At 36.6% G+C, this 13,756-nt stretch overlaps 1 protein-coding gene and 1 pseudogene across 1 annotated transcript; both read left to right on the forward strand.

The window, feature by feature from the left end:
- The first annotated feature begins 828 nt into the window (after positions 1 to 828).
- Positions 829 to 2,934, forward strand: LOC114536355. The gene is made up of 6 exons (XM_028557720.1): positions 829 to 907; positions 1,053 to 1,135; positions 1,231 to 1,338; positions 2,370 to 2,584; positions 2,668 to 2,736; positions 2,835 to 2,934. Exons 1-6 carry the CDS (start codon positions 829 to 831, stop codon positions 2,932 to 2,934), a joined length of 654 nt encoding a protein of 217 aa, XP_028413521.1.
- A 7,749-nt stretch (positions 2,935 to 10,683) lies between these two features.
- LOC114536356 lies at positions 10,684 to 13,057 on the forward strand (annotated as a pseudogene).
- The last annotated feature ends 699 nt before the right edge of the window (positions 13,058 to 13,756 follow it).

Genomic DNA, 13,756 nt, shown 5'->3' on the forward strand with positions numbered 1-13,756 from the left:
TTAATATCTTTATACAATGTGCATTTAAGAGCATTTCATTTCATGTCTTGTTGTCAAACATGTTTCAGAACAATTACTGGATCAGAAGACCCTTTACATGATGATAACCTGAATGTAACAATAGAAGGACATGATGATAATGATGGAGATAATCCAGATGATGATGATGGCACTATAACAACAGGTAGCACTATACCAACAGGATACAGGTCAACGGTGGAGGTGATCAGTCCAGCTGAAGCAATCAAAATGGAGAAGTGCATTGTCTTTACAGACATCCTCATGTCACTTTTAGCTTCGTTACATGGGTCTGTTTGTAAACGAGAAGGGTGTGCTCGTGTCTTAGAATATAGGAAGACATATATTGGGACATGCCTTGTTGTTTCCTGGAGTAGTAATGCTGGTCATTTTGGTGGACGATGGGCTGCTCAACCATCCTGTGATAAATTGAGAGCAGGAAATCTGATGCTTGCATCAGCATTATTATTATCTGGGAACTCCTACACCAAAGTAGGGCTGATGTTTAACTTCTGTAACCTGCAATATTTTTCATCAACGCTATTTAATCAGTACCAGAGGTTATACATCATCCCTGCTATAAATGAGTACTGGAGTGAACACCAACAGAAGTTATGGAATAAGAAAGCTGGCAAAGAAACCATATTGAGTGGTGATGGTAGAAATGATTCACCAGGGCACAGCGCACAGTACTGTACATACAGTTTGGCAGACACACAGGACAGAGCAATTGTACAAGTCAACATCATTGATGTGAGGGAAGAAGCAGGGAAAAGTAATAATATGGAAAGAATAGGGTTTGAGAGAGGAATGGATGCACTGCTTGCCTCACCAATGATTTTAAAAGAAGTTGTGACAGATGGCCACCTGGAGATTGCCGCATTGATGAGTATGTGTCCTTTATTTGTAGTGTGTGACCGTCTATATATTCTATGAACAGGACTATATTATTAAACTAAATAGAGTTGCTAAGCATTTTCTTTTATCATTATGCTATTCTTAAATTGCTGTATGTGATTTAAACATGTTTTCAGAAAGGGAAAGCAAGTACAAAGAAGTTGTGCATCAGAATGATGTGTGGCATGGTGCAAAAAACATCACAAAAAAAGTGAATGCTGTATGTATACAATAGAAGAATTACTTTTTTTAATCAGTTGTTCTATTCATATAGTGTGTGAAAGAAATATAAACAAATCTATGATTGCTTTTTAGGCAGCTAAGGCTAAAGGAAATGATCAGTTGCTACTTTGGGTACCATCCATCCGAAATCACTTCTGGCACTGTGCAAAGACCTGTGATAACAATTCCAAGAATTTCAAGGTAAGCCTGAAGTATTGCTAACAATATAGCAATAATAATTTTCTTGTATGATTGCATGGCGACTTTAGTAATTATAATAACTTGTAGGTACACCACGTAAGTATTAAATACTGCAAAGCTTTCGGTCCGTTAACCCGGACCTTCATCAGTGCAATTACTTGAATACACGTTTGCGCGTCACTTAAATATCATGTTAGTCGTGATTAGTTTGCTCGCGCTATTAATTAAACGGTTTCATTTAATTAAGTTCTAACTAATGCGCGCGCCCTAGACAAGTATTTGACTAAGAGACACCGAAAAGAGCACGCCACGTACTATTAAGTGGCTTTCCCTCTTGGACGATAGTTTGATGTTTATAAATTTCAATAGATTCTCTCATTTTACGAGAGACAGTAAACTTATCGTTTGCTAAAATGGTAGCATCGTTCCATTTAATGCGATGATCATAAGTCCATGCATGGTGAGCTACTGCAGACTTATCCAGTTTACCGGTAGAAATCTCTCAATACGTCTTAAAGAACATAAGACGAACTGCGAGAAAGGTAAACTGGATAAGTCTGCAGTAGCTCACCATGCATGGACTTATGATCATCGCATTAAATGGAACGATGCTACCATTTTAGCAAACGATAAGTTTACTGTCTCTCGTAAAATGAGAGAATCTATTGAAATTTATAAACATCAAACTATCGTCCAAGAGGGAAAGCCACTTAATAGTACGTGGCGTGCTCTTTTCGGTGTCTCTTAGTCAAATACTTGTCTAGGGCGCGCGCATTAGTTAGAACTTAATTAAATGAAACCGTTTAATTAATAGCGCGAGCAAACTAATCACGACTAACATGATATTTAAGTGACGCGCAAACGTGTATTCAAGTAATTGCACTGATGAAGGTCCGGGTTAACGGACCGAAAGCTTTGCAGTATTTAATACTTACGTGGTGTACCTACAAGTTATTATAATTAATATAGCAATAGTTTTACTTTTAGAAAGTGAGCAACTCACATGCATTATACATTATTTCCTTCAACAGGACAAATGGATTGGTATTCTTCACCATGTTGTGAATGAACATGAATGGGTTATTGAGGAGGGCATTAACGGAGGGAAATGTGGCCATGACCCACTTGGCGATGAAGCAAGAACAAAACCCTGGTTGAAAAAGGAGTCAACTGCACATAAAGCTCTTGCAAAGATTGTGTTGGATGTTCGATTCTTAAACACATTGATCTATTATGTCAATTTTAGGTAATATTTGTCACACTATGTTTTATTGTATTTTATGAAAACATGTATACAAAAATTTTATTTTTTTTTAAATATATTTTTAGACACACTGGATTCTTAGAGTCGTATCACAATGTGATTTTGATGTATGCTGCCAAACGACAGGCTTATTCGTTAGTAATAAAAAATGTTACAGCTGAAAAATCTCAAACAGTACTTTACTTCAAATACACAGTTCAAATGACATAAGAAGCTATTCCTTTTTTTGCAGAAACCCAGTATACAAAGCAAGGAACCTTCTGGCTGCCATAGATTTTAATTGCCACAGAGGTAGAGCATTTGCAACTACAGCTGATGGTGAACCAAAGTAAGTGGATTGTTTTATGCTTTTTAATGTATTAGTATGCAGCTCTACCAATTTTTTAGCCACTTCAACATTCTGGGGTTTTATTTTCTAGGTATGGACGTAAATACAGCAAGCAAGCAAAGCAGTGGTGCAGAACAAGAGTTCTAGTGCCAAAGGAATATACATATATTCCTGACCTCTTGCTCAAGGTCTTTGCAAAAAGGATCAGTTCAAAGGGAACCATAGACAGGAGAATTGGTTTGGATAGTGATGACCCAAGAAGGATTGCCCCCAATATAGCTGCACTTCCTCCGCCTTCAGTTCAGTCTCTTGTTGAAAAACACACAACTAGGTTTTGATTAAACTAAACCTAAAAACTTCAGGTAGATGGAGCTCATTAGCCATGGTAGGCAGTCCATCTAAGAGAAGGAAAACTCTGATTTCAAACCCCCAGACCCTTTCGGGCCAGGCTGTCCATGTCGGACTCATTGATGTTATCAAAATTTTATTTCATCAACACGTCCTAGGCATGCTGATGAGCTCTGATATAGAGCGAAACAGCCATAAAAGTAATTAAAATTTAAAACATGATTATGTAAACTTAAATTTATATAAACAATCCCAAAGTGCATTGTGCTAGCCTAAACTGTATCATAGTCTATTGAATATTGTACATGATTAAGAAATAGATAATTGTATCCATGTCTTTGTCTTCAGTATGAATAGGTTCAAGAACATGTGTCTATTAGCTACATAATGTATCTCTCTCAATAACATTGGTATGGCTCAACTGTTCACAATAGAAAAATGGTTATAGTCGAGAATTATAATTGCATCACATTATGTATCTGCACAAATTTTCACCTATATAGATGAGTTTATCTCCCTTTCTGCCACCATGTACATTCTATAGACTATGAGTGAAAATATATATACAAACTCCTATCTAATTATAATACGACTACACCCGGGCAGGCATATAACCTGTATATATACCGTTAGGTGAAGGATACCGTGAACGAATTGCCAAGACACAACAGCTGGGAACAACTCTTCTGTTTCCTCTTCCCAACCATCCATGTTGCCATAGAACATATTGTCTATATGCTGCGTGACGAAAGTTTTCATTGTTTCTTTGGTTGTCTAGGACTAAAACATCCTCCCTGTACCTCATTTGCAGTTCTAAAACATTAGCATCTAATATTAATTGTCTAAACAGGTTGGTCCTAGATATGCATGGACGTCTCACTCGAGCACAGCACTTGTTTTCATCTTGAGTTGGCATATTGACACAATGTCCACAATTACACCACTCCGGTTGATCATTGCCTGGTTCTGGATCAGGTTGGAAGCCATCCCCATGCATCAACTCTCCATTCACCACATCAGCATAAGCAGCAGGCTGTCTCCTAAGGAGTTCAATGGCCAATATTCGTAATCTGTTTATATCCATTGCCTCCACTAGATTCTAAATAAACAAAATAGATTTGAATATAACTAGCAAATGATCATGTACTAAAATAATATACAAAAAGTATCATTTTAAAGAGCTCTATTCAAGTGGAGAGAAATAAAAAAGGCAGTTACCACCAACTCCTGTTCATGGTTTGCTTGATTTTCAGCAGCATTTCCCTCTTCATTCAATCGCCCCCTCCCACGACCTCTCCCCCTAGGTTGACCTCTTGCACGTCCTCTGCCTCTTCCTCTTGCACGTCCTCTGCCTCTTCCCCTGCCTCTTCCTCTATTTCTTTCTGCTCCATCATCATCAGATTCACTATCAGTATGATCCCCTTGTGTGAAAGAATCAGAATCCTAAAGCATGAAAACAAAATAGGAAATCACAATTAATATTCCAGAGACATGAATAAATAAAAAAAATTATTTATAGATAAAATATATCTGTAAAGTCAGAACTTTATCACCTTATTTAATCTAAACACTAATTTATACGTACCTCTTCCTCACTATTGCTTTCCTGAACTCTTCTATTGTTCATGCAATAGCTGAAGTCTTCGCCGTGACAAGCACTGGAGCAGTAGCTATCCTTTTTCTCGCAGGCAATGACCGTTACAATTGCATTTCGTTACCCTGTCAACGTTTGGTTGTGCGGCAGCATTTTCAATAAAACTTGATTCGAATTCGTCAAGCGCAAGACTTTCATCCATTGCTTCAGCCATGACAGCAACAACAATACTGCCAAGATGTTTAGAGGATAAATATACCGCACAAGAGGTTCCATGATTAAAAGCATATATAACACATTAAAGTCATTAACTCCAAAATTAAACAATATTAGTTCGATCAATGGATTCCGATTGATTCGATATCACACCTTCGTCCTTTCGGCATTTAGAAGACGCTCCAGCTGTTATAATAAATGTAGTGACATACAGTAATTCAAGTTCCTCAAACAGTTTTGCAAAAGTACAATTCCGCTTTCAAGAGATGTACAAATACGATTTATTGTAGTTGTTTTGGTTTCACTCATTGCCATCTTTGGTGTAAACAAGACGCCTGCTCAAGGCATTCACTCCGCCTGCAGGTGAGGAAACTACAGAAGGTGACAAAAGGTCACAAAATAAGGTGATTTTGCTTTTTGTACTGTTGGATGTCATACTTTTGGGATTTTTTGTTATACATTTTGTATTCATTAATATGAAATTATTCATTAATGCATATTTATTCATTGATGTAACTTTATTTAATGATGTAACTTCATTCAGTTGCTTAACTTTGTTTACTGATGTAACTTTATTAATTAATATAACTTTATTCATTGTAACTTCATTGTTGGCATTCAAAGGTAAGTTGGCATTCAAAGTTAAGTTGGCATTCAAATGTGACTTGGTATTCAAATGTGACTTGGTATACAAATGTGACTTGGTATTTGAATGTGACTTGGTATTCAAATGTGCATTCATGGAATGCACACACACTCAGGGACATTAATTTTTTTTGCAACTTCCTGCAAATGAGCACCAAAACCTGGAAATTAGAACAAAAATAGGGTTTTATAAGTTTGGCAAATCAATCCTGTAATAGGAACAGTTTTAATACCCCCTTTTAACCCTGTTATCGCTCGCTACTCTGGTTTATATAAATGATCACAAAGCCTGGTCACATTGTAATCAGGACCTAAAGTTTCGACAGTCCAGTCTACTGTCTTCATCAGGGGTGATCTGACATCATACCCAAGGGATGATGTCACCTGCCAATAAGAGGCATATATTCCTCTGGCAAATGGGCACTGTCGTCCCTATTCAGAGCATGATTACTCATATTTATATGCCACGCTTTTAGGCAAAGTCTTCGACCATGTTTCGATTGTTAGTGGTAATTACTTTAGAGTTTTCCCATGCAATCTTGTGTTTGATGTCACACAGGTGCTCTGCCAAGGGAAAAAATAATTACCACTAACAATCGATATGGTCAAAGACTTTGCCTAGAAGCGTAGAATATAAAGATGAGTAATCATGCTCTGAATAAGGATGACGGTGGCTATTTGCCAAAGGAATATATGCGTCTCATTGGCAGGTGACATCATCCCTTGGTTATTTAAGAAGCTTTGATTCCAGCTTTAGATCACCCCTGATGAAGACAGTAGACTGGACTGTCAAAATGTTGGGTCCTGATTACAATTCGACCAGGCTTTGTAATAATATGTACATTTATATTTGTGATAAAAGAATATCTTGGTGTTATCTGAAATACGACACAACTAGGCCATTTTTGATTCTGTGAAACCAATTGCAAAGAAACATGTTTCATATAAAAATTCATTGCCGAATTGAGGCATTTTATAAAACCGGCTTTAAAATAGACTCAAGTAAATAGAAATATCGAATTCTTAAACATGCAGGGTCGCTAAACAACGTGAATCACTAAATCAACTATAAAACAGAAAATCTTGGGTGTACTATTACCGCCACAGCATATGAATATAATCTAAATCTTAACAACTTACCTTTGTAGTTGTTGAACATAGTTGTGAGAACTCTTTCAATTCGACATTCATATTTTTCAATTTTTCACAAGGGAAGAACGTCGATTCGAACACGAGGCACAAGGCCACAAAGAAAAATAAACATTGCACAAAATTACCCCAAACGTCCCTAAATGCCAACTGATGTACATAATTCATCCGTGTAACTCAGGGCTTCTCGGTCAAAATGTTTTGGGTTAGCTGTAGAAATGCCAACTTCTGTCGCCCAAAACGACAAAAAGGAAAAAAGACCATGGCATTTTAAGACTCCGCTGCGCATACGCAGGCGGAGTAATTATAATTTGATATGTACGCAGTACTTGGTGTTATATGAAACAAAGTGTATCATAACAAAAAAATGTAAACAAAGCAGGCACATGCGCTGAAGCGACTGTAACCTACCTTTAATATAAAATCTTTTTATAAATACTATCCATCCAATAAAAATATTTTCAACTTTCTAAAAGTAGCAGTTGTTGTATTTGAAATCGATTATTGTCAATTGCATCCATAATTCTAAATTTAATGAATATGTATAAATATTTAAATGTATTAAATATTCACATGTCTTTTTATACACCTGGTGCATATTTTACTATTTATATTAAAAAGGCACGAAATAAATTCATTCTAATATGTATAAAAACAATTTCAGTTGATATATAAATATTTGAATATGACTGACAAAATTTAGTTAGCACCCATGTTTATACAGGCACAGTATAGCTTACTGGTTTATAGGGACTGTTAATTAATTGTATTGCATTAACTGGAGAGGGGTGGATCCAGTACTAGTGCACTAATTTGCTTGACAAAACAAAGTGATTATTTTTAGCAGTTTTCTTGTGTCATGCAAATTAGTGCACTAGTGCTGGATCCACACTTGAACTGGAGGAAAACTTGGGGTGGTCTAAAATTTAAAATATTTGCTTGTTACAAGGGGGCATTATTGTCTAAAAGACTTTGAAAAGGCTGTTTTTGACAATTTAGAGGCTTTAAGGTTCTTAAGTTCGATCAAAGTAGGGCATTATGGGTTGACAAAAATTGTAACGTTTCACTAAATGCATTGTTTTACTCCAGTCATCCATATGTATAATTAATGAACAGTCCCAATTGTATTTCATAAAAAGTTTTGATTAATTTCTATAGTGTGTGTATAAAGTTTATTGAGCCGGAAATATGGCATCGGTGTATAAAATTAGAGACACGAAAGGTCAAAAATACTGTGTATCTGCCAGTTCTTTACAAGAAGGTAAATAGAAGTACTAGCTAGTGCACTGATAAATATTCAATCTTATAAGTTTCTATAGGGCAAAATGTGCATGGTCTTTTAGTACAGAATATAAACAAAATATAAAAGCTAGTATAACTGTGTAAATGTATTTTTATGATTTGTTGCTTTTAGGACAAATTAAAGTGTCATTAAAATGCAAACCTGATGAAATTAAGGTCATGCTTGAAGATGAATCAATTATTGATGAAGAAGAGGTTTTCAGTTTATTTCCAGTGAATACATGCTTTGTGTTGATGGATGCTGGTGAAAGCAACACACCAAGAACCCAAACAGAACCTATAATCCTCTCCCAGCAGCAGCGACTAACATTTGAGGGAGGCCAGTTAAAATGAAGAAATCCATCTGAACAGGTAAATATTTTTCAGTGTAAATCAATTTACAACTTTGTTTAATACAAACTATTTGAGTTTTCATGTACATTATTTCGTTTTCTGGGTAAATTATGAAGCAATATTCATGTAGATTAAGTTATTTGTCAATTTTATTGTTTCTTTTTGAATTTTAAATAGGAAATGGCTAGCTCTAGTGGAGAAGGAAATATGTCAAATAACAATATAAATGTAGTTGAGAAGGCAAAGATATATAAGAATCCAAAAACAGAGTATGAAGTAGCTGTTAATGATGCAGCTGTACACATTGCATTGCAAGACCCAGCTAGTTTGATGGACAGAGGTATGTGTCTACAACAGTGGAGATATTAATTGGTATATATATATTTCAAGCATCCAGTATGGATTTGTAACACACATGCACACACACACACATGCAGACATTGATTTCACATGCACATACATACATACATATACAATAAAACACTGGGCATTTTTAAAGGACCATTAACCTGAAATTTAAGCATTTTGGGCTGACATAATACAAAAACCCAGTTTAGACTGACAAGTGTTGGAATGGCTCGATCTAATAATTAATCCTATAAATGAAATTGCACAGTACATTCTTCTTACATTTGTTTGTTTGTTTTTTACTTACATTTGTTTTTTACAGTATAAAATATAGTGGTTCTTTTATGTGTGATTTTACTGTAATCATTACATTCATAAAAACCCCCAGGTTGTTGCAAGTTATCAGTATAATTAAACAATGTAATGCTGCAACCTGAGCAACATTGACATTGTTGATGCAATAAAGAACATAATTATCATGCCAAAATGCTAAAACAATGTTAAAATTTTTGTTCTGTCTTGATTCTTCACCAACTTGTTCCATTTTTACCTGTTTATGGTAATATTTTAGGATACCAGTTGACTTAAAACAACAACAAAAATAGGGAAATTGGAAAGTGTGCTATTTTTCTTTCAGGTGAACTATATAAACAGGCGAAAGAAAATGTAAGGGAAGGGGGATATAAATTTAAGAAGGGTTATTCAAGATCCAAGAGTTCAAGTGACAACAGTAGTGATGATGGAAAAAAAAGAGCAAAAGCAAACCAAGTAGAAAGACAGAAAGAGATAAAGCACTTTGAAACAATGTTAACCAATGTCGAAAGCCAAATACGAATGAAAGAGAGTAGAATGGAAAAAGCAAAGCTGGTGAAAGATTTTAAGCAGTGTGATCAACTCATTGGCGATATTAGAGCCCTTTTAAGAGAAAAACGCGAAAGCGAGAAACAGCTAGCAGCGCTCAGGAAAGTGGAAGCAAAGTCAAAATGGTACCACAAACGAAAATCTGTCAAAACTCAAGAAATCCTCAGCTCACCTCCACCAAAAGTAAAGAAAGTGTCAGATTTGACGAAATTCTTTAAAGACCACCCTCAAAATGAAACTGGTGAAGATGCAGGCAGCCCTGACGATGATGTTATGTTGCAGCCTGATGAGTCACAAAAATCTAATAATCCAGTCTCTACGGTGGTTGATTTGACAGAAGTTTCAGAAGATAACACACAAAGTTTTGAATTGAGCGATAACCTTCTTGATGCAGAAGACGTTGATTGCGGATCAAGTTCTCATTCTGGTGCAAGTGCTGACACCATAATGGCGTCACCACCATCAAGCCCTACTCTCTCAAGCCAACCTTTTTAAACAGCCCCTCTTCTTCTGTAAGTGTAAAGGAACTATTAATGTTGCTGAAGAAATTATCAAGAAAGGATTCTTAAAGCTTGCAGACGCGTTTAAGATGTGTAGTCCGAACATTAAGTATAAATCATTTCATACTCGCCGAAAATTGTTACAAATGCCTCTTGCAGTTGTTGGAGTAGGAACACTTAAACAAAGAACGTTTTGTTTGTATTTACTCAATAAATTACGGCCAGCAAACTTGAACATAATACAGTCCCTAATGGCAGAAACATGCAAGCACAAACAGATAAACGGGGAGATGGCAAAAGATGAAGTTCGGAAACTTTTAAATCTGACTGAGTTAGAAAGTGAGCGTGAACGTTTAAAATATGCTATTGCAAAGTCATCGGGGATCTCAAATACGAAAGCGAAAAATATTTACGGGTTTTCAAGTTTAAAAAAAGGAAAGCCAAGGTGGAACAAGCGATGGAGGAAGCTTGTGCCATCAAAGATGCAATTGAAAATGTTGCAAAGATCAAAGAAAAGGCATTGCTGCAGTCTTTAGGTGTATATGAAACGAGTGGCGAAAGTGACGAAATGGACAGTACGAGTGAGACGGATACCGACAATACAGAAGAACCGAATTCTGCGGATGGTTCCGGTCAGGAAATTTCTTCTGACGATGTAGTATCCGACTCAGGATCTAGTGAAGCCGAAATATGGGCCAAGGGAGTTAAAAGTGTATTAGATCAACGAGGAAAGGAATTAATTATGAAGAAAAGAGCTTATATACGACATAAATGCGTGAGACAAACGAAGAAAAGGCTGGCTGAAGCACGTTTAATGAAGAGAAGGCGAAGCAAAAAAGTTGGCAAAATAATTTCAGAATGTCCAGGTATTGGCCAAGAAATAGAACAGTTTGTGAAACAGTGCGGTGCAGGAGCAGATGCGTGGAGAAGAACAGGGATATTGACTTTTGATGGTAATCGGAAAATAAAGAAGGCGACATTCAAGAGAATAAAAGAACACTTAGAAAATAAGTATGACCGAAAAATTTCATATGGTAGTGTGGTTCAGTTATGCTGCGCTCGTAATAAGAGAAGAAGGTCTGCTTCTCGGTACCATGGGATAGCAAAAGTTGTAAGTAAAAGAGCAAGAAAAGGTTTTACTATTCGGTATAATCCTGATCAACACTGGAGTGCTGCCCTGTACGCTGCGTTAGATAAACTTCAACATGAAAATGGTTGCAATATCATTAATATTGGAAGAGACGATCAGGCAGGCTTCAGATTGGACACAATGGCTACCAACAAGCAACACGCCACACTATGTGTGAAGGGAAATGAACACCTTACGACAAGAACAGACTATGTCAACAAATACTCATCTATCCTTCAAACTACATCATATAACTTCCCCAGTACAAAAACGACAAGTGAAATTTGTGCAGGTGTTGTGAAGGCACCAGGACTTTTTGAAAAAAACCCCGCGCAACATTTTGCTGATCTTGAAATGTTAGAGCGACAAGAAGAAATAACCCCAGCATTTATAAATCCTATAACTGGAAAAAGGAAGGAGGTTGAGTGTGTTCGGGTAGACGGAAGTTACGACGAGGGACCATCCCACTTAGAAGTCCAATATTGGTGGACGGTGCGCCATTTAAAGTCTAAAAGTCGAGTCTTGTTAGTTACATCAAGAAACAGCGGCGCAAGTTACAGGAACAGAGTAGAATTGCGAAATGGGTGCTTGGCTCTGGCACACGCAAATTTATTTATACCTTCGACGCTTAATGGGTCCTGCCTGAGCAATGGCGGGAAGGACGATGAGAAATTACATCACAAAAACTTAAATTCTGCTATTGACGTCTACTGTTCAAGGGTTGACAAAGCACCATGTGCTGGAACTGAAATTCACCTATTCCGAGGAGCAGACAGCGCGAATCAGCAGCTTGAGAATAAACTCTTAACCACATTCTTGAAAGGAACAAAAAAAGCAAAGAAAAAGCTAGAGAAAGACCATCCTCATGAATTTAATGAAATAAAGCGAATTTGGGATTTGCGAGAACGCCATATCCGGAAAGATGTTCCTCAAAAGTATATTTTCTGCCTAACTTGCTGCTACAGAGACAACTGCATTCATCCACTTTGCAAGGAAGGTGTACCGTTGGAAGAGTGTAAATGGTACCCAGAGGGCCCTCCTTTGTCCTTTATACCTGTTCCTGTTCCCTATCCTGTTCGACATTACGGTCGTAGCAAATGCCAGGAATGTGAAACACAGTGCTCAGGACATTATCGCAAAGTTGACGAGCTGTGGGAAGAGGTTTCTAAAGGAGATCGAAAGATGGTTCCTCATGATCCACCGTCAAAAGTAATTTTACAGGAATTTAATCGTACCCATGAAGTACCGGAAGAAAATAACCTGCTGGAAGTTGCAGAAAAAGTTTTGTTGCCACGTGATGAGACGGAGATGTGGTTTCAGCATTTGAAAAATGTTTGCGAAAATCGTCAAAAAGGGATTGTAAAGACTGCGGAGACAAAAAAAATTTAAGAGGATGCGACAGCAAGAAACGAACAAGAGTAAAGGTGAACAAAGAAAACAGAAAAAGAGTCAAAAACAACAAGAAGAAAACAAAAGTGCAGAAGAAGAGGGAGGAGCAGTTGAAGATAAAGAATTGTGTAAGGCATGTAAGAGAGTTCACCCGTTGGCTTTGGAAGATGAGTCTGTTGATGCAGATGTGGATTGGGTTTGTTGTGACAGTTGCACTTGTTGGTATCACATGATTTGTGTTGGGATCCTTCCTACTGAAGTACCTAGTTACTGGCAATGCTTAGACTGTGTTGAATCATGGGAGTTTGAATAACACTGTTCATATAATGTTTATTATTGAATGCTTCTTATTTGTAATAATTTTGAACATGCATAAAATAAGGCACTAAAAGCTTTATTTATACATATGTATTCACAGTATCATGTACACAGTAGACAGTATCATGGAAGACTGGTAGTTGTATTATGTAAACACCATGCTTGATGTTTTTGAAAGTTTTTATGTTGTGGTGGGATGTTGTTAAAATTAAATTGTTAAAGTTTTTTTGAAGTTTTTGTTTTGATTACTGGTTCACTACATAAATTTGTTACACAATTCCTGGACGATTTTTATAGATTATTAGAATATTTATAGAATATTCTGTCTCAATCTATCCCCTGGGCATGTCTGTTTTGATTATCTTAGAGTGCCCCACAAGCGGGCATTTGAACCAATTTTCATTTTTCTCTTCAAATTCCCGTCCTCTGCCCGCACCCTTACCCCCCGGGATTAACATTGTATGTATCCCTATGTTTCAAAGTTGTGTGAAATTTGTGATAAAAGTGAAATTAATTGTTATGTCTAATTGGCATTGCTTTTGAATGTATTGCAATGTTTTTAATGATTGTAAAGTTGGTACACACTTTAATTTGAGATTAAAGAGACATTGTAAAATTTTAAAACAATCAATTATAGAATACTGTGACTTTAAAAGAAATGTAAGATTGAAAATGGTGTTGGAATGATTATCTA

This window comes from Dendronephthya gigantea, unplaced genomic scaffold (assembly GCF_004324835.1).
Source record: "Dendronephthya gigantea isolate DGI-Jeju-01 unplaced genomic scaffold, DenGig_1.0 000134F, whole genome shotgun sequence".
Taxonomy (NCBI): Eukaryota; Metazoa; Cnidaria; class Anthozoa; order Malacalcyonacea; family Nephtheidae; genus Dendronephthya; species Dendronephthya gigantea.

Coding starts and splice junctions, on each gene's coding strand:
- LOC114536355 (XM_028557720.1), top strand. CDS start 829: ATGGATGCACTGCTTGCCTCACCAATGATTTTAAAAGAAGTTGTGACA. Junction 1,136..1,230: donor TCACAAAAAAAGTGAATGCT/GTATGTATACAA, acceptor ATTGCTTTTTAG/GCAGCTAAGGCTAAAGGAAA. Junction 1,339..2,369: donor ACAATTCCAAGAATTTCAAG/GTAAGCCTGAAG, acceptor TTCCTTCAACAG/GACAAATGGATTGGTATTCT.